A 19,008-nucleotide genomic window follows, 5' to 3' on the forward strand; every position below is an offset into this window, starting at 1 on the left:
ATTTGACCTGTATATCAATTAACTGTGCAATGCATTTATATTATAAAAGCGTTTGGGGAAATGAATCGTTATTGTGGATGATAGTCATGTTATAGAATTGGATGTGAAGGAAAGAAATGATTCAAATCACCAGAGCTTATTTCCATAACCCTGAAAGTTGTAAGTAGTAAGGAAATTGAAACAGTCCCCTAACTCCTCATGGTACAGTTTTAAAAACCATGATAACTTGAACCAGTCTATTTATTGTTACAAAAATATTTTTGCCACAGACATAGAGATAGCCTATGACTTTAACACTTTTTAAATAGGAGATTTAAGGCAGATAAATGTTTTCTTTATGCCTGTTTTATTGGTATGTGCTTGTGGAATTCTTCAAAAATAGTCCATAGAGTTAAATTCCCCTGTGTGTACCTAAAATTTGGAACATTTTCCAGATGCAGTTTGAATATCTGAAACATACACAAGAGGCTTAACTTTACTATAAAATGATTGACTGTAGGAAAGAAATCTGTATAGGGGCAAAGTCTTATCTTGACTAAAGCATTTTATCAGTAAAGGTACTAAAATTATACCATAGCTAAAGTTCATCTGTAACCTAGTTCCTTTATCCACGCTCTGAAGATGTGAAGTGTGGTCTGGAATCTGATGGGATCTGCCATCCACAGTATGGAGCCTTAATAACAACAGATTGTGAGACCATTCCAGAGCCTGAGACTTAGGGTTGCCCATGTGAGAAGCAACTCGCTTAGCAGCTCTTTCTTTATATATAGATTAGGGACTCTTATTGGAAACCACTGTTTATTTTTTAAATCAGTGTGGTCCTCATACATATAGCCCACCTTTCCCAATGGTGGGTGCCATACTCCTCTCCTTTACCCTGAGTGTCTGGCTCCAGAATAGAATTCCTATTTCACTAAAACAGATCATAGGACTTTAGGACTCTCAAAAGGGAATCTTTTGTAATCTGTAAGGCCTAAATTTTAAGATAGACTATTTCAAATAGACCCTCCAAGTTTGACTGTATTTACATAGCAGGGTATAGACAATGGGTTTCTATTTTGTTTTTGCTATTTTTAAAAATATTTCAGAGGATGCTGGATTATTGAGCCCTGCCCATTCTTGGTACAATATAGAAACTCATTAAATCTGTAAAGTTTAAAGCCAAATTTTTACACACAGCCTGCCCCCCCCCCCATATAAACTCTAGCATATTCGGAGGTCAGGGGATGCTTAGGAACAAGATCTCTAACATAAATTGTTAATTAATTATGTAATTTTAAATCTTAAACAAATGTAACATTTTTATCGGTTTTGACAGATTGTGAATTCACTTTCTTTTGCTAATGGCCTCTTACTTATTCAATTCTTGATAACTCCAATTCCTCTGAGACATGCATTTCTGAAACAAATTGGATTATAGTATGAAAGTAGTTTATTGATGAATTTTCCACTTTCCTACTTTCCAAAAGGCCATACCTGGGTCTCATGGTGCATTTCAAGAAGCCATAATGATGGAACAATGCTAATCAGATATATAAATATGGCTGGTGAAAACCTGTGGAAGAAGAGAAAAAGATAGTTTAGTTTTTGCAAAAAAAAAAAAATTAAAGAAAACAAAACAAATGCACATACCCTGATCACATCCAGTCAATCCTCTTTATCTCAAGTGTTCATTTCAATGGGGAAAAAAGCATTATGTGATTTCTGCCATATGGATTATAGAGAAACAAAGTAACTGCAAAAGGCACTAGCAGCTGTCATTCTCACTGAATTTCTAATCCAATTAATAGAAGTTAATTTTAATATGGTTTAATGGGACACTGCCAACTAGTTGCAGGCACAAAACTGGATATTTTGTGTTTAATATGTTTTACAGATAGCAAATACAGCAACAGTAAATCTTCTTGGATTTCTCAGCATTTCAATTTCAGGAAAATTGGCTGCATTTTTTAATATTAACCTAGAATTCTGAAAGCTCAAATAGTAACATCCTGCTAGAACACAAAAATCAGATGATAATGAATAGGAATGAGCAAAATCTACTGACTGTATCTGCTAAGCCTAGTGAAAATAAAAATGCAAACAAACAACAACACATGAAGTGCTTGGTATTTTTTTAAAGCTATCTACATTCATTATTTCTGGCTCAAAATTCCGAGGGCGGTTCAAATAGTGGGCCTTTATAATAAAAAATAATCAGTTTCAAATATCAGTTTTGCCAGTGACTCTCAGTTTGCTTCCTAATCCACAAAATGGGGACAGTCACTGTATTAGTCATCTTGGACTGCCATACCAACATACCACAGATTGGGTAGTTTAAACAACAGAAACTTATTTTCTCACAGTTCTGGAGGTTGGTAGTCTAAGATTGGGGTTCAAAGATGATTGGGGTTTGGTGATGTCTCTCTTCCTGGTTTTTAGAAGACACCTTCTTGCTGTGTCTTCACATGGCCTTTCCTCGGGGCACATGCACTTCACAAGGAGAGAAAGAGAGATCTCTCTTCTCCTCTTAAAAGTCTATCAATCTTATTGGCTTAAGATCTTACCCTTATGACCTCATTTCCTAAAACCTCTATCTCAAAATAGAGTCACATTGGGGGTTAGGGTTTCAACATATGAATTTATGGGAAACAGAATTCAGTCCATAGTGGTCACATTTATCCCACAGAGGTCTTTATTATACTTTCTGTAAAGAATGCCTAGCAGAGGTAGGCACATCATAACAGGTAATTACTATTAATATTTTTATAAGACATTATACAATGAAAATGTGTCCTTAGAACTTTGAAATAAGAGAAAAATAGCATACTTTCCAAATTTATTTCTTCAAATTGCACTTCATTTTAGATTGGACTATTGCTTTATAGACCATCTCAAAGTCAAAATTGTAAGCTAATATAATTTTATTAAAATACTTATAGTATATGCTTGTGGTGGTTTAAAATAACCTAAAAATTAGAAATGCTAATTCCTCAATAAATACAATTATTCAAGATGAATTAGTATTAAAACCATATTATTATAACCCAGGAGAGAAAAGTGACCAGACCTAAGTGGAAGAAAACATCTAGAATGGACTTTTTAAAGAAAGGCTATTAACCCTTTCACTAATATTGCCTTTTAACTTCTGGGGAGAAGAAAGAAAGGACAAAAGAAAGCGAATTCTTTAAAAATCAGTATTTAATATAGAAATTCCTCCATCTTTGATTTCCTGCAAAGAACCAATTTTGAAACAAAGGTTATAGGTCATGATATTATTGAAATCTTGGCAGATGGCTGAGCGATGGAGAGAGAGCAAAAGCCCCATGGTTGAACATCCGCCTAAAAAAAGGGTGGGGGGGGAATTAATTCCTTGACCTTACATATCAAGGGAAACATCAGGAGAGAGTATTTCCTTTGTGTGACTAAGAAAGGAAATGATTTCCAGTCGCAAGGACATTTGGAATATGTAAATGTTTGTTCTGCTATGTCAAATGTCCACTGGACTGCAGTTTTCTTGACTCTCTTGGGATTAATTTTGAGATTGACTCCCCTAACAATGCCATTACAATAATATCTAAGGAAACTCTGGACTGAACATATGATAGCTCTTAAACAAGGTTAAACAGATAACAACAACTCTTAACATCTTGTATGCATGAGGCTTATTTCTATAATTGAAAAATAAAATACTATCCCATTTGAAGATACTTCCTCTAATTAGGAATCTGGTTATATCAAAATACCAAAACTAAAAACTTCAAGATCCAAGATTTTCTATGTTGCCTGCCACAGAAAATCTAAATTCTGTAATCTGATATTCAAAGCTTCGATATTCTAGTCTTTCCACTTCCCTTTTCTCTTCCTGTGTCATAGCCCCAAAACAAAATAAAATGTTTTCTCTAAAGTTCCCCTCACTTCAGTTCATCTTCACAGACTTTTTTGACATAAGTGAAAAGGAGGTAGAAAGAAGCAATCGCACCGAAAGCCCAAGAATTTATCCTATTCAACTCAGTCCATAGCCTTTTCCTCACATGTCCCATCCTCTTAACCCTACACCTGAGAGGATTTGCTGGAATTTCAGGAAGCTTCCAGGTAGAGTTATTGATGAAATGCACAGCACCCCAAGGTAAATAATAGCAAAGCAGCATCAGGAGGTCCCTTCTCTCCTTCCTCTCCTTCTAATTCCCTGTAGCAGGCAGTGGTCATTGTACAGCTGAAATTAAATTAAAACAACAGCAAAACTTATGGAGAAAATAGAAGTCTCAATTATCTAGGGAAGTGTTAAAATGTGTCTAAATATATTGTATTTTGGATATGAGGATTACATTTTAGCCATATATAGAACAAAGTGTTCCATGCTCCGTTAGCTTGATTAATCTGAGAAGAGAGGTTCTGAAATGGTTTTAGAGCAAATGTCCTCCCAAATTATGACTGCCTGCTACGGAATGCTGTCCTCTTACATCTCTACCCATCAACATCCTACCTGTATTTCAGAAGCATAGCAGGAATTAATCTTAGCTTATATTTCTCCCGTGACCCAACATATTCTCCCCTATTTCATGGTTATGTGTATATAAGCCTTAGCTTTCCTAATAAAGGCTCCTTGAAGGGAGATTTTTGAGTCTTCTATATATTTATGTCCCTTCCCTCTTACTTCTCATTCATCTTTTCCTCTTCTCAGTGGTATCAGGTGTCTTACTAAGTCCTCAATAAATGCTTACTAAGCACATCCTTAAATGTTTAATCTGTGAATTTATGAATAATGGGAGGACTAAGCAAATGGAGGGAATGAAGGGTACTAGCATCTACCTGACTTTTATTCCCATTCCATGAGGTCTAGTATGCTCCCGGAGTGTGTCCCTTGAGGAATTATTACACTGCAGTAGAAATTTCACAAACCTAGGAGACCCAAATTTGAATCTTGTCTCTTCCAGGGTAGTGGAATTCACTACCTTCCCTGTGACTCAGTGTCCTCATCTATAAAATGGAGACCATAACACCCACCTCCTAGGATGGGTGTGAGGATTAAATGAGGCAGTGTGTGCCACGGGCCTGATGGCGTACATGCTTAATACATGTGAGCTACTCCCTTGTCTAGGCTCCGTTCTACAAGTAAACTCACAGCTACATAACTGGTACCTACCCAAAGGGCACCAGTTCGGAAGACTGTTTCTTCAACCAACTCACAATCAATCCTATTTTCAAACTATAATTCCCCAAACTAAAGCTATTTAAGACATCTTGAATCAAAGGAAATTGTTTGCGCTGCTGAGGACAAACTCCATATTCGATGTTATGGCAATTACTGTTATACAGTTGTGGTTTGCATGGGCCATTTGCCCATGATGACCTACAGAATGTTGCACGGTCAGGGCCCGGGCTAACTCTTGGGCTTTGTTGCTTGCCATTTTTCCTCACTGTGCTCCTATAACATTGCTTTTCATTCATTTCTGGAGAAAACCTATGTGTCTTCCTAACTCAGGCCTTCACACATGTATTTCTCTCCCTTGAAATATCTCTTTATTCCATCCACTTTTCACCCGTGTATCTCCTTTTCATAGCTCATGTCAGGTATATGGAACTCTACAGAAAAACTTTTCTTGTCCCTCCAGTCTCAATTAGATTTCCTTGTCATGCTTGTCTATAGCACTTTTCACTTTTACCTTATAGGTCCTCAAAATTTATAACTGTATGTGTGTGCATGTGTATGTGCATGTTTCCCATCAGTTGTCTCCTGGCAACTGTAGGTAGTATAAGCACAAAAAGTGTGAGTGCATCATTATACCCTCAGGTCCTCCCACAGTATCTGGCCCAAGGTGGGTTACCCATAAATATTTATTGATTTGATAAGGCCTTGGTTGATTTTTCTGTTTTCTATTTTCTTGACAATCTGTTGCTGGTTTAGCTAGAAATTTCTTCATAAAATATCATCATAAATGGAATCTTATCAGAAGTTTTACCGAAGAAATTAATTATTCTGTTCTTATATGAATATAATATTGTTTTGCTACTATGAAAGATTTAATATTTCAAGGTGACACTCTAGCCACTACTTATTAGTTAGAAGGTTTGCTATATTCTTGATCATGCATTGTCAGTGTAATTCACCTTTGGAACCAAGGAGAATCTGAACTCTAAAAATTAAAAACTAGACCCGACCCCACCTTTTTCTATGTAATTAATCAAATTGTGTGCCTTTTCTTAGGAGCTACCAAATAATTTTACTCCAGTCTTTATGTCTTAATGGCATCAGAAGTAAGTCAATGCCAAGTATTTTGTACGAAGTCTAATACCATAGAAGGATCTAGCCAACCCAGAAATAACTTAAATCAGGTTTCTGGATACTTGTTTTTAAATATAAGATACACTATTTATTCACAAGCTGACAAAAACTGATAAACTTATGATCAAATTCAGAAGATATGTCCACGTGGGAAATTTTTATAAAATGTATACTACCCCATTACTAATCCACTATCTGCCCTTAGAGACTCAGCTTTACTATAATACCAATTCCTACTACTCTGTCAGAATACAGAATGTGTGCAACATTAATACTTTAGTGACAAATTATTTGAATTCGCTATTTTTTAATGTCTTTTTTTTTCAACGTTTTTATTTATTTTTGGGACAGAGAGAGACAGAGCATGAACGGGCGAGGGGCAGAGAGAGAGGGAGACACAGAATCGGAAACAGGCTCCAGGCTCCGAGCCATCAGCCCAGAGCCCGACGCGGGGCTCGAACTCACGGACCGCGAGATCATGACCTGGCTGAAGTCGGACGCTTAACCGACTGCGCCACCCAGGCGCCCCTGAATTAGCTATTTTTTAAATTAATATCTTCCTAAAGATATTCTGTCTCTCCACAGAAGTTTGGTATTTTAGTTTTGGTTTTGAAACTTCAGGGTTTATTCACCCTATCAGTTCTCATTAAAGTACATGGCAGGAGTATCACCTATCTTGAAGGTTTTTTTTTTTTTTTTCCCTCTATTTGTTTATGTACTCATTTGTTTACCAAGTACAGATGTTTATTTCCTACATGCTAGACACTTCCCTGAGCTGTTAAAGGTCTATCCTCATTTTTTTTTCAGTTTGTTTCATCGAAAAATATTATTTATCATAAAAAGTTGTCATTTCAACAAATTACAGTATTTTTCACAAAATGATTATTTCATGACATTTAACAATTTGGCCCTACAAAGGGATCTTATTTATCTAAGTTCACCATTAGTCTAAAATCAGGATTCCATTTTATTTTTTCTAAAAATGAGTTAGTGCTTCCTTATTGAGAAAGTAAGATTCATTCATCTCAGAAGCATATCACAATATAAATAAGCAAATAGAAAAATTAACTATCCTATTGCCTACGGCCCTGTTTAGCTTTCCTCTCTGCAAACAATGAGGATTCTAGTCTTCTAATCATACGCATGAATCAGAAAATAGATAATATTTAAGTGAAGCAAAATAATGTCCCAAGATTACTTCAATGTGGATCATGATTTTATTTGTATCTCATTCTTCAGTATTCCCTACTCTACAAAGGTGGATTGGAGTTGTAAGGATACTAGTTTCACAATCTCACGTTCAACTGCCTTGAGTATCCTCAATAAAATTTCCAGGGCATTTTATAATAATAGGCCTAATTTCATGGAAATCAAGAAACTGGGTCAAGATACCCTTTCACAAGCCCCCAAAGGGTATCTCACAGTTCAAGGATTGTCTGCCCTCTTTCACACAGACTGCTTTCTCCAAGTGGGCCTTAACATCCACGATTTCCCTCTGGGCTGCTCATCAAGGGCTTTGTGTCAATACAGAGCAGGAAAGAGTGGCCAATATGACAGCCTCAGCATACACCTCCAAATGTGCCCAATGCTCTTGCAGACCACTGAACCTCTGAACACTTGGGAAGTCACTAGTTCAATTCCAGCCCCCACCCTTTTGGTGGCCTTCTTAACTAGCTTACCATAACCTCACAATCACCTCCCTCCCAGAGCCCTTTGCCTGTGCCCGCCCACTAGGGAGGGGAGGAGGCCAAAACTAACTGGGCATTTACTCATGAGATCTGCTCCTAAAAGGAAAAATTTAACAAGGAGTGTGCGTGTTTTAATAGGTGCCAAAATCAGATGATGGGTTTGTCTGTCTGATCTTATGAGAGAGCGGACTAAGCACAAGAACAGAGAGCCTGGGAGGAATTTCATTAAGGGCTGAAAATACCCCCTGCAGTGGAACCATTCTTCATACCTCAAAAGCCCTTTAAAAAATGCCCACCTTTAGACTTTGCAAAGAGAATACCTCCAAAGGTGACTATTAGGGCTCTTAATTGTAATTTTCATTGATTGCTGCTGCCGGTTGTTTTTTTTTTTTTTAAATAAAGTCATATTCCCAAATTATGATATAAGCTGGCAGCAAAATTAGTACTATATACTCCACTTAAAATTTTCCAAAAGGATACCTAAAGCAAGAACAAGCTTTATTAAAATTGGAGTCGCTCACGTTCAAAACTCAGCCGTGTGCTTTAGGACGACTAACCAAAATCTGCATCAATTTTAGGCTCTATGTTTTATTTTTCTCATGGAAAATTTCCGAGGCAAAGAAAATCATGGCATCTTGTTAAATGAATTGGTTCCAACTAAAACCCTGCCATCATGATATTGCCTCCACCTGAAAAGCCCTTCTCTCTTCTCTACACTCTTGTAAAACCCCAGCTACTACAGAAGCTCGTACATAAATCACTTACCTGAGAAATTTTCCTTGTCTAACAAGCCTACTGTACTGATCATATCTTTATTCTGCAGACATTCTGCAGTCTTGGGCTTAATTCGTGGAAAATTATTTTGTTCTCAGAGTGTTGTTTCCTCCTGTTCCCATAGAACTGCCTCTATTTTATATTCCTTCAAAAACATCATTATAGCACTTAGTACAATAAATGATTGTTTAATGATTAAGTGAACTTAAATGTTAATGACTACAGGAATTTTAATGGTCTCTGAGAGGATAAAATGCATGATGGATGGTATTTATGTAATGCTTTAACTTATTTCATTCTATAAAAGACAGTGGTATTTATTTCTGGTCTGTAGAAGAGATTGTTTCTTTACTTTGGGACCCAAAATAAAGGCACTCGAGATTTTTCCTCCTCTTCTGTTTTGTTTTACATCCTATTTTGGTTTTACAAGTATGTCTGCTTGTGCAAGTATGTCTCTGAGACACGTCCATGTGTAGTCTGGACTTTCCCAAAGTCTGCACTAGGCAAAATCATCCCAGTGCTCATTTTCAGGTCCCCCAGAATTTTGCCAACCCAAGTTTGAAAAATAGAAAAATACTTTGACCCTTTCTTTGCTATCGGGAATCCTTGATCCTAAAAATTTATGTAGTTGTATTTTCCACAGAGAAAACCCAATCAGATGTTGAATGCAGAGCACAAGAAATAGGCTGATGGAGTTCAGTGCTGGGATGGAGACTCCTTCTCTGAGGTTTTGCTTCCTCCTTTGCCAGGAGAGGCAAGAATAATACCTCTGGGGTTATGGTGAGGACCAAATCAGGTAATGTGGACGATGTGAATTCTTGGCTCAGTAAATGTGAGGACTCAGTGGATGCTAGGAGTTGTTTTTGTGATTTTTTTTATAACTAGTTGCGACCTTACACAAGTGATGGAGTCTTGCTGTGCAGCAGTATCCTCATCATAAAATGGGAATGAAGATTAAAACTAACTCATGGGGCACCTGGATGGCTCAGATGGTGAGGGACCTCAACTCAGGTCATGATGTCACAGTTTATAAGTTCAAGACCAGGATCGGGCTCGCTGCTGTCAGCGCAGAGCCCGGTTTGGATCCTCTGTCCCCCCTCCCTCTGCCTCTGTCCCACTTGCGCTCTCTACCTCTCAAAAATAAATAAACCTTAAGAAACTTGAAAAAAAAAAAGATAAAAACTAACTCATAGTGTTATTGTGAGGATTCCCAGAGATAATGGATGTAAAGCAGGCTTGCAGTACTGTTAGTACTCAGTAATTGATAACTGTTTGCACCCCCATTATCACCATCACCGTCCCCTTCATCATCATACTCATCACTACTGTTAACGCACTGTCAGAAAATGGCACAGCCAATTTATCAGGAAGCTATTCGAGGTGGATTAAAACAGGTGTGTGAGATAGGAGGCTAATTCAGGGAAATAAGAAAGCAAAGGAGTACTGAAGGACCCAACAAGGGCTGGCAGCTGCACTGATGGTAGAGAGGACTTTTTCCCCCCTAAGGAATATTAATTGTTATTCTGATAAGTGCACAACATTGTTAGCTGTATGCCAGCTGGCTCTGTAAGGTCAGACAAATCGAGGATAAAATATAATACCCCTTCCTAAACAACTACTGTGGATTCATACTCAGAGAAAAGAAACAAAATCAGGCGGCGCCTGAGTGGCTTTTGTCCGTTACGCATCAGACTTCAGCTCAGGTCATGATCTCACAGTCCATGAGTTCGAGCCTCGTATGAGGCTCTGTGCTGACAGCTCAGAGCCTGGAGCCTGCTTGGGATTTTGTGTCTCCCTCTCTCTTTCTGCCCCTCTCCCGCTCGTTCTCTGCCTCTCAAAAATAAATAAACATTTAAAAAAATGTATAAAATCAGTCCCCACATTAGCATTTTATACCAACAATCTGTATGTCCTTAATATTATTTCCATGTGACTTTCAAAGAACACTTTTTGATACTTGCATATAAAAACCCTATTTTATTTCAAAACAAAACACTGATTTTTTTAACAGAATAATGTAGATACCCTAGATCTAACTCTTCTGATAACAGTCCTTCAGAGGACCTTCTGGAGTAGTGAGGGATGTGCACGTGAGGCGGATAAACCTTGATGGAGAAGTGAATGTTCCACTGTTGGAAAAGAAGTTAAACTATTCAGATTGGTCCTGATGCTGAATGCAAATAATGGCACTACCATGAGAAAGGGAAGTGCATGGAATTTAGAAGTAAAAATATATTTATACTGACTCACGAGAGCTGCCCACACCAATTTGCACTTTGCTTCTCTTCCTGTCAAGTACAAGAAGTTACAAAACATGAGAACCGTAATTTTCAGTTCTCAATGTCTCAGTTGAACATACTCATGGAAAAAGCATGGACATCACTTAATGGTTCAGTTTCCTGGGGGTCCCATTCTTTTAGAATTATTATTAATTATGCAGACACAATTATTGCTTTCATCTCAAGTCCATTGTGAAATAAAAGAAGAAAATACGACTTTTTCTTGGGAGTGAAGCAGAGTACTAATTCAAGTGAGGGTAAGACTCTTCTTAAGCTATGACTCAGATCACTAAAAACAAAGTCATTTGCTGGTAACATTCAATGTGTGCCTCCAAAAACATGCAAATTTAAGTCATCCTCGTGCATTGGGCTCAAGGTTCAGGATATAAAACACATACACACAAACACATGTGAAGACAAGTATTATAAAACTGTACACACACTGCGGACAGGGCTGATAAACCCAGTGCACTGTCGGAAGTGTTACTAGAATAACTGAAAAGCTAAAGAGAGGTTTCAGGAAATCGGGACAGCAAGTGCAAACAATAAAAGAAATAGTCTATCTGCAGGGAGAATGTCCAGTGTGCAAGTTGGCCATATGGAAATCACAGGGTCTGCTTCTAAACCCTTTTATTTCATCCTCTCTGATAGCCAAAACGATGAGCAGGAGAAGAATGCTTTTATTTCCCAACTTTCTCGCTGGCATTTTTGTAAACAATTTGTCGAACACTACATAATTACATCAGACAAAGAATTTCTCCTACACTACCCAAGACTCCTTCAAGATCAGGCTTCATGTGGCATCTGTCAAGTCTTGGTTTCCATCTCTGCTGTTGAACCTTCCAAATACAATTGAGTATTCAAAACAGATTTCATTCAGCTTTTGTTTTTTTGTTTTTTGTTTTTGTTTTTTACAAAACTGGTTTGAATTTGAAATCAGTTTAGGATAGAATCCCTTCTGATTCTTAATTCGTCTTTCCTATTTTGAGTTCGGAGATACCCAGATATTTGCTAACACATGATGCTTCAAATAAGATATGGTAACAGTATAAAATCCAGAAGGAATTTTTCTGTGTTGGCAAAGGACATGGGGAAGAGTAGAGATAAGGAAGAGTAGAAAAGAAAGCCAGTTTTATTTGTCTTCCGGGGGGTGTGTCAGAAATGTCCCAGGGCACACTTAACTCTTCCCTCTCTCTTTTGTGTTTCCCTGGCTCTTCCCACACTGGCTTTTCCTCCTAACAGACTCAGCTCAGATGCTGCCTCCCCAGTGAGGCTCTGACCACCCACTGGAATCTTCCCCTGCTGCTTCATCCATCTGGAACTCCTGCCACTCAAGCCTCCAGAGTTCTGATCACTCATTTGTTACTTACTAGCTCACTTGTTTATTATTTACTTCTTTATTTTCTGAGTCCCCTGACCAAATGTGAGTTCCCTCCAGGCAGGATTTCACCCATTTTATTCACTTCCATATTCCTGACACTCAATGTCTAACACATATTGGCTGTTTCAGATATTTTTGTTGAATCGAGAATGATAAGGCTGTGTGCTTCCTCCGGAGAAATCTGCTCAAGTCTCCCTACACTCACCTCCCTCAGGATATCCTTTACCTACACAGCCTTTGCACTCCTGTCTCTTACCCATTTTTCCTGATCCAGCTCAAATGCCATGACATCACTTGTCTCTACCCACCCCATCCCCAGTACACTTCGTCACATCTTTTCTCCTCTAAACTGTTGGACTCTTAATACCTCTGCTCCTTCAGTTGATTTCACAGCTCTGTGCCTCAGTCTCCTCATCTAAAAATGGGGGAAGACAGAGAAACAGAAAATCGTTGCAGTTGCTGTTAGGGTCATGTGGGCTAATCTGTGTAAGACACTTAAAAGAGCCTGCACGTCAACAAATGCTAAATATTCATAATTATTCTTATTCCCACACATTTGAGCACTTAATCAAAATACTACCCTTTATTTTAAAATCTCAAGTGTGTTTGTTTTCTGTTTCTTTTGCCTATTCACACAGTGTCTAGCATAGTATTGCATGTACTTATTAGGTGATTCAACAAACAGACATCTGATTAAACTCAATAAAGGAAAAAGGAAAGAGAGATAATGAAGAAAGGTGACCAAATAAGTGAGGTATTTTATTAACTCAATTATATTTACCTTATATGCTTAGGATTCTGAGGAAGAAAGCTCAGTGCTTAAAATTCTGTACTTTTACCAATAAATTCACTTAGATTTCTATTTATTCTTAGATACCTCCTGCTTTCATGTGAACAGGCTTCAAACTTGTCACAGTCTTGGTCATTTCTCTAACCCTTGAAAAATACCTGATCGGTAGTGCCAAAAAATCAACAGAAACATCGTCTTGTGCTTGACTTTACCTAAATGGTAATTCATGGATCTATTGAATTGTTAACTGGACCATAGAGAATAAAATCAAGAAACAATACAGCAAGTGATACTAGTCTCCATCTTAAAGAAATATAAGTGAACATGCACATGAAATCAATAAATACCAGGTGAAAAGGAGCAAATTCTACTAGCACACATTTATTGAGCTTAACAGGGGATGTGTCCGTTGGCTTGCCCTCTCTATTCTATAGGATTCCAACACATTAAACTTGTCCAACTGTAAGTTATTAGTGTTGATGTAATGTTGCTGTCCCCCGACAGCTGAGCTCAGCAGTGCTAGTGCCATGTTTCCTTTCCAAAGGATAGCTAAGGAAACATTCTTTGGACAAGTGTAATATGTTTGCTATGTTTTAGGAAACTTTGTTCACATTTTCCTCTATAGCTCAATGTATCATTCCATGATTTCTGTAAGTTTGATTTACTTGGGGCCACGTGCAGATTTTAGTAAAAAGAACAATGTTCAAAGTAGCTCTGAGTAGTCTAATGGAGGTTCATGGATCCGATGTTCCAGAAAAGAATCATTCACCTCTTGTGTATACAGACCTTAATCTACCATTCAGGCATTATTTTATTGGTTGATTGAGTTTAAGTATGGGAAGGATTCATCTTCTTATTCTTCTTCTTGACTTATAAATGGATAATGTATTCAATTGATACAAAGGATAATTCTTTAACAAGTTTTTTAAAAATTTAGCCTATAATACACATAATTCTGTAACTTTATTCTCCTGACAACATACCATAGACATCCATCTAGGTCAATAGCTAAACTCTAGCTCATTATTTTTAATACCAGTAAACTATATATAGTGTGAGTATATTACAATTTTTCAAACAGTCATGATAGATAATCGGTTGTTTTTAGCTTTATTTTCTACGTACAAAATGGAAATTAATATTTTGTACATATGCCTTTACATATGAGTACTTTTGGATCTATAGGGTTGATTCTAAAATGTAAGGCCAATGAATCAAAAAGCATATAACATATAGATCTGCATGTAGATAGATGGATAGATGGATAGATCTGCATTTTCCTGTATACAGATATAGACACTGTCATAACATGTACTTATCTCTTTTTTTATTTCATCAGTCTTGATTTTCTGATTGAAACTGTTTTTAACAATCAAATATAACAAAAACTATGCCTTGCCTTACTCAGAAAACTTCAGCCCAGAAAAGAAATATGTCCCAAATCAAATCCTTTTTCATTGTTACCATGTTATATCAGGGATAATTTTCTATATTTTTCTATATTTTTTAAGCATCCCATCTTCTGACTTTTTTTCCTTTTGACAGAATAGTGTGTGAACTTTGTCCACCACAAAAAAATGACCACATTTGCAGACTCATAGAACAAAGCATTTGGTAAGATCAGTAGAACAAAGCATTATCAATCACATTTCTATTTACATTATTTATAAGGACTCATTTGTTCCTGAAATTTTATAAGCCAAATCTACTGTTTTCTTTGCTTATTTTAAAATATTAGTCTGGATATGGAGCCAGCACAATTTTTCTGAATTAGTGCTATAATACACAGTATACATCATTGGACTGTTCTGAAATAAAGGTGAGAATGGTTTTTTTTTTTACTTTTTGATTCTGAATCAATGGTTTGTTGGCCAGTCCCTCAAGTAAAGTTGTTGGACTTGTACAGACAGAAAATGTGTCCAGTTGACACAAAGTGTTTTTTAATAATAAGAAGAAAAAGAAGAAAAACCCTAGGATCTAGAAAAAAACACTCCTTTTTTATTCATTGACTATCAAATATATTATTTCATTTGATTTATAACAACCTACATGTATTTATAGATGAGGAAACTAAGGGTGAGAGAGGTTAAGTAACTTGCTCAACGCCTCAAAGCAAGTAAGTGGGAAAGCCCAGATTACTCCATTTTTCTTCTGATCTTGAGACCACACATGACTACGTCCCCAGTTCCCTATTTAACTCTACACATTGATCACCCATTTTTGCCCCAATCTCTTTCCTCTCTTAGTGGTAAGTTACATACCAGTCTGAATCAGCTGCCAATGATGGTATAGACATGAAGGTAAAGTTTCAACTGGCTACAGTATTTCTATACAACTGAAGAGGAATTTTGACTTCACATGAGCTAAGGCCTCTGGTTTACTCTTGGAGGGAGTATATTTGGAGGGAGTATATTGAGGGAGGATATTTTAAGGCTGGTTGAGTTGGTCCTTCCTCTAAGGTTGACATTTCTCCCAGAAGCTGTGATAGTTGGTGACAAGATTATCTTTCATGGAACACTTTTCAGCCTCAGACCTCATGCTCTTGTTACAGAAGGTATTTTCTACCCTAGCATCTTAAAACTGATCAGTAAAAAACTAAATAAATCTCACATGACCTGCTGTGTGAACACTTTTCTCCACTTCTGTTTCTTTAACCCTAAGGCTTATTGGGGGAAGCTAATGCCATTTTTTTTTTTGAGGTTCTTAAAAGGTACATCGGAAAGTACCTCAAATCTCTCCTGCTTAATAAGCTGTTCATAGTGAGAGGGAGGGATAGTAACATTCCAATCCTTATTTTGTTATATTAGGATTCTACTTGAATAATTTTCTCATTGATAATTCCAGAAATTTTTCAACAGTGGAAAATTTAAGCAAGATTCACATCATCTTAAGAGACAACAGGGTCTCATCCTTGAACTGTCACGAAATACACAGCCTTTTGCAGCTTAATCTATAAAACTATAGAGAGGGGTTTTCCTCCCCCTTAATTTGGTGGCTAACTATAATGCCATCGTGTATGTAACATTTGAATTGACTAATAATATTTTCTTGTAGATTAGGTATTTTTAAAAGTATCGACATATGAAAACACAGACTTACTGGTGGTTTTTGTTGTTTTGTTTTGTTTTTGTTTTGTTTTTACTAATGTATAGCAAACATTTTACTGAATTTTTATGTGACCATAATTTTAGTTTTTAAAAATTAATATAGGAAGAGGCCTAACTTGGAGAACTTTGGGATGAAAACCTCCTGGGAGTGGAGGGATGGAGGTGGAAACTCTTTGTAAATGGCAAAATAATCTTTTTCTCAATTCTATTGCCATTCAAATCTTCAGGGAGCAAATAAAACGTCAGGCAGTTCTTGGAGGTTGAGGTTGCATAGCAACCCTTCTTTGACAAGATGAACTTACCATTAACCAAGCTCCGAAGGAACCAGGACACCTGAAGCGGGTGCCATGCCAGGGCCCCCGGCTAAAGGAAGCAAAGAGGCACAGAAGTGCTTCTGGGGACTTCTCACCCTGGGAGATTGTTTTATGCACACAAGCTCTCACAAAAGTCGCTGGTGCCCAGCGAAACGTATCCCCACACCTGCATGCGAATGCACACGCACACACCCCAGGGAGCAGGGCCCATGGACACCCCCTTGCCCCACGACTCCCCAATGCACACGCACACAGCCCAGGGAGCAGGGCCCCTGGACACCCTCTTGCCCCACACCTCCCCCTCTCTGGAGCCATCCCCACACCTGCATGCGAATGCACACTCACACACCCCAGGGAGCAGGGCACATGGACACCCCCTTGCCGCACGACTCCCCCTCTCTGGAGCACCTTCTGTAGAGCAGGCAAGCGCCTCCTTTCTTTTTTCATATCTTCCAAGTTACCAAACCTGGGACTGGGTGACACCGGGCAGCGACTGAGCCTTCCTTGTGTAGCCCTGGGACCGCGAGGTACTCCGGCGGGTCCCAGAGATGCGCAAGGTCTCGCGCTCCTTGGAAGCTCCCGGCGAGGACAAAGAGGGTCCGTACCCGAGTAAGGAATCGGCGGGCTGCGGGGAGATGGGTTCTTGGGCTGCCCGCGAGCTGTAGGGCACAGCGCCCAGGGACTTCGCGCGCCCGCCCTTTCCCGGGGTGCGCTCACCATTTGTAGCCTCTGCCGCGCTTGAACTTGAGGGTGAGCCCAGTCTCCAGAAAGAGCAAGAGGTTGAGCAGCGCGAGCAGCCAGTACAGCGGCTCCTTCTTCACCTCGGTCACTCGCCAGACCCCAACCAGCGAGTGCAGCAGGAACAGCAGCCGGGTGGCCAGGGCGTTGAGCAGGACCAGTCCCTCCATGCCGGCCCGCGCGCTCTGCCCGCCGCCGCCCCCCGCCCGCGCCCGCGCCCGGCCGCCCCTCTCGGGAGCCCCGGAGCCCGCCCGTGGGCGGGGACGTGACAGCTGGAGACCCGCCGCTGCCGCAGTCCCGGCTCAGCCTCCCGCGCCCGAAGGGGAGACAGCGGCTCGCCCCTCCCCCAAACTTCCTGAGAACTCTCGGAGAGGGGAGAATCTAAACCCAGCACGTCTAGACTGTTGGGCTTTCCAGAAAGTCTGGGGCTGTGCCGCCGGGGCTCCGGGGCGTTATTCCCCAGCGCTGCCCACTGCCCTCCCAATGCCGGGAGTCAGGCTCCATCCCGGCCCTCAAGCCCATCCCACCCGCAGGGGCTTCCCCCAAACTCTCCGAGGGCTGGAGGGGAGTGAAGGTCCAGGTGCTACGGAGTCTGTAAAGGGAAGGGGGCACATCTGCGGCATCTGCTCCCTGGCTCTTCCGCCGAAGTGGTTTAATTCACTCACTCTTCTTACAGGAACACGCTCTCACAGTGACTCTGAGATGGAACCCAGGGGGGCCAAAGAATCCGCTGTCCAAGCAGTTTTAGAAACGCTGTTCCTGCGCCGCTTGGAGAATGAAAACTTCACGGGACGGGAGGGAATCCGCCGGGGCTTTCTGAGAGCTCCCCGCACCGCATTTAGGGGGCAGGTGGTCCAGGTCACTTGCAGTCTTTGGGCACGGTGTTACCAAAGCAAAGGGATGTTCTTTATTAAGTCGTCCCTACTCTCCCGCCCCCCCCCCCCCCGCCTCCACTAATTTCATCTGAAAGAGGGAGGGTAGTAAGACAGGAAGACAGAGGGGAAAGTGAGGGAGGAGGTAGAAGATAAAGACAGGAGTTGGACTGGAGGGAGAAATTCATGCAGCTGGGAACTGCGCCCTGGAGATCAATGACCAATGAATTAAACTCTGGTGTTCCAGCATCCAAGGCGAAGAGGACACTGAAGTCAGGGTTTCCCAAAACACCTTCATGATTAAAAAAAAAAAAAAAAGTTTTTTAAGTTTGTTAGTTTGTTTATTTATTTATTTATTTATTTATTTTGAGAAAAACAGACAGTGTGAGCAGGGGAGGGGCAGAGAGAAAGACAGAGACAGAGACAGAGAATCCCACGCAGGCCCCACACTGCCAGTGCAGAGCCCAACACAGGGCTGGATCCTAGGAAACATGACCTGAGTAGAAATCAAGAGTCAGATGCTTAAGGGATTGAGCCACCCAGGTGCCCCATGATTTTTGTTTTCCTGTTTGGTTTCCTACCACCTGTATCACTATTTATTTTACATTTTTATTTAAATGAACTCAAATTTATACTGAAATAATTTTAAATGAAACTTTATATCACTCATAAATGGAAAAAAAACAGTATAGTAGGCCATAGATAGAAGGTAATTACAAAACTAAAATAAAATGAAACTAAGTTATTGAAATCTCACTAAGTATTAACCACTGCCTTCTAAGGCTCTTGTACCTCAGCAC

At 39.5% G+C, this 19,008-nt stretch overlaps 1 protein-coding gene across 2 annotated transcripts in view; it reads right to left on the reverse strand.

Moving 5' to 3' along the window:
* Positions 1-17,532, reverse strand: part of TMEM26 (transmembrane protein 26) — a 47,585-nt gene extending 30,053 nt beyond the window's left edge. For both annotated transcript variants that reach the window (XM_040485126.1, XM_040485127.1), the window contains exons 1-2: positions 17,316-17,532; positions 1,477-1,555 (exon numbers count right to left, since the gene is read on the reverse strand). In XM_040485126.1, coding sequence (XP_040341060.1) covers positions 1,477-1,555; positions 17,316-17,506 — 270 coding nt within the window. In that variant the 5' untranslated portion in view covers positions 17,507-17,532. The remainder of the gene's footprint in view (positions 1-1,476; positions 1,556-17,315) is intronic.
* Positions 17,533-19,008: the final 1,476 nt, after the last annotated feature.

This window comes from Herpailurus yagouaroundi, unplaced genomic scaffold (assembly GCF_014898765.1).
Source record: "Herpailurus yagouaroundi ecotype Mexico unplaced genomic scaffold, PumYag 163, whole genome shotgun sequence".
Taxonomy (NCBI): Eukaryota; Metazoa; Chordata; class Mammalia; order Carnivora; family Felidae; genus Herpailurus; species Herpailurus yagouaroundi.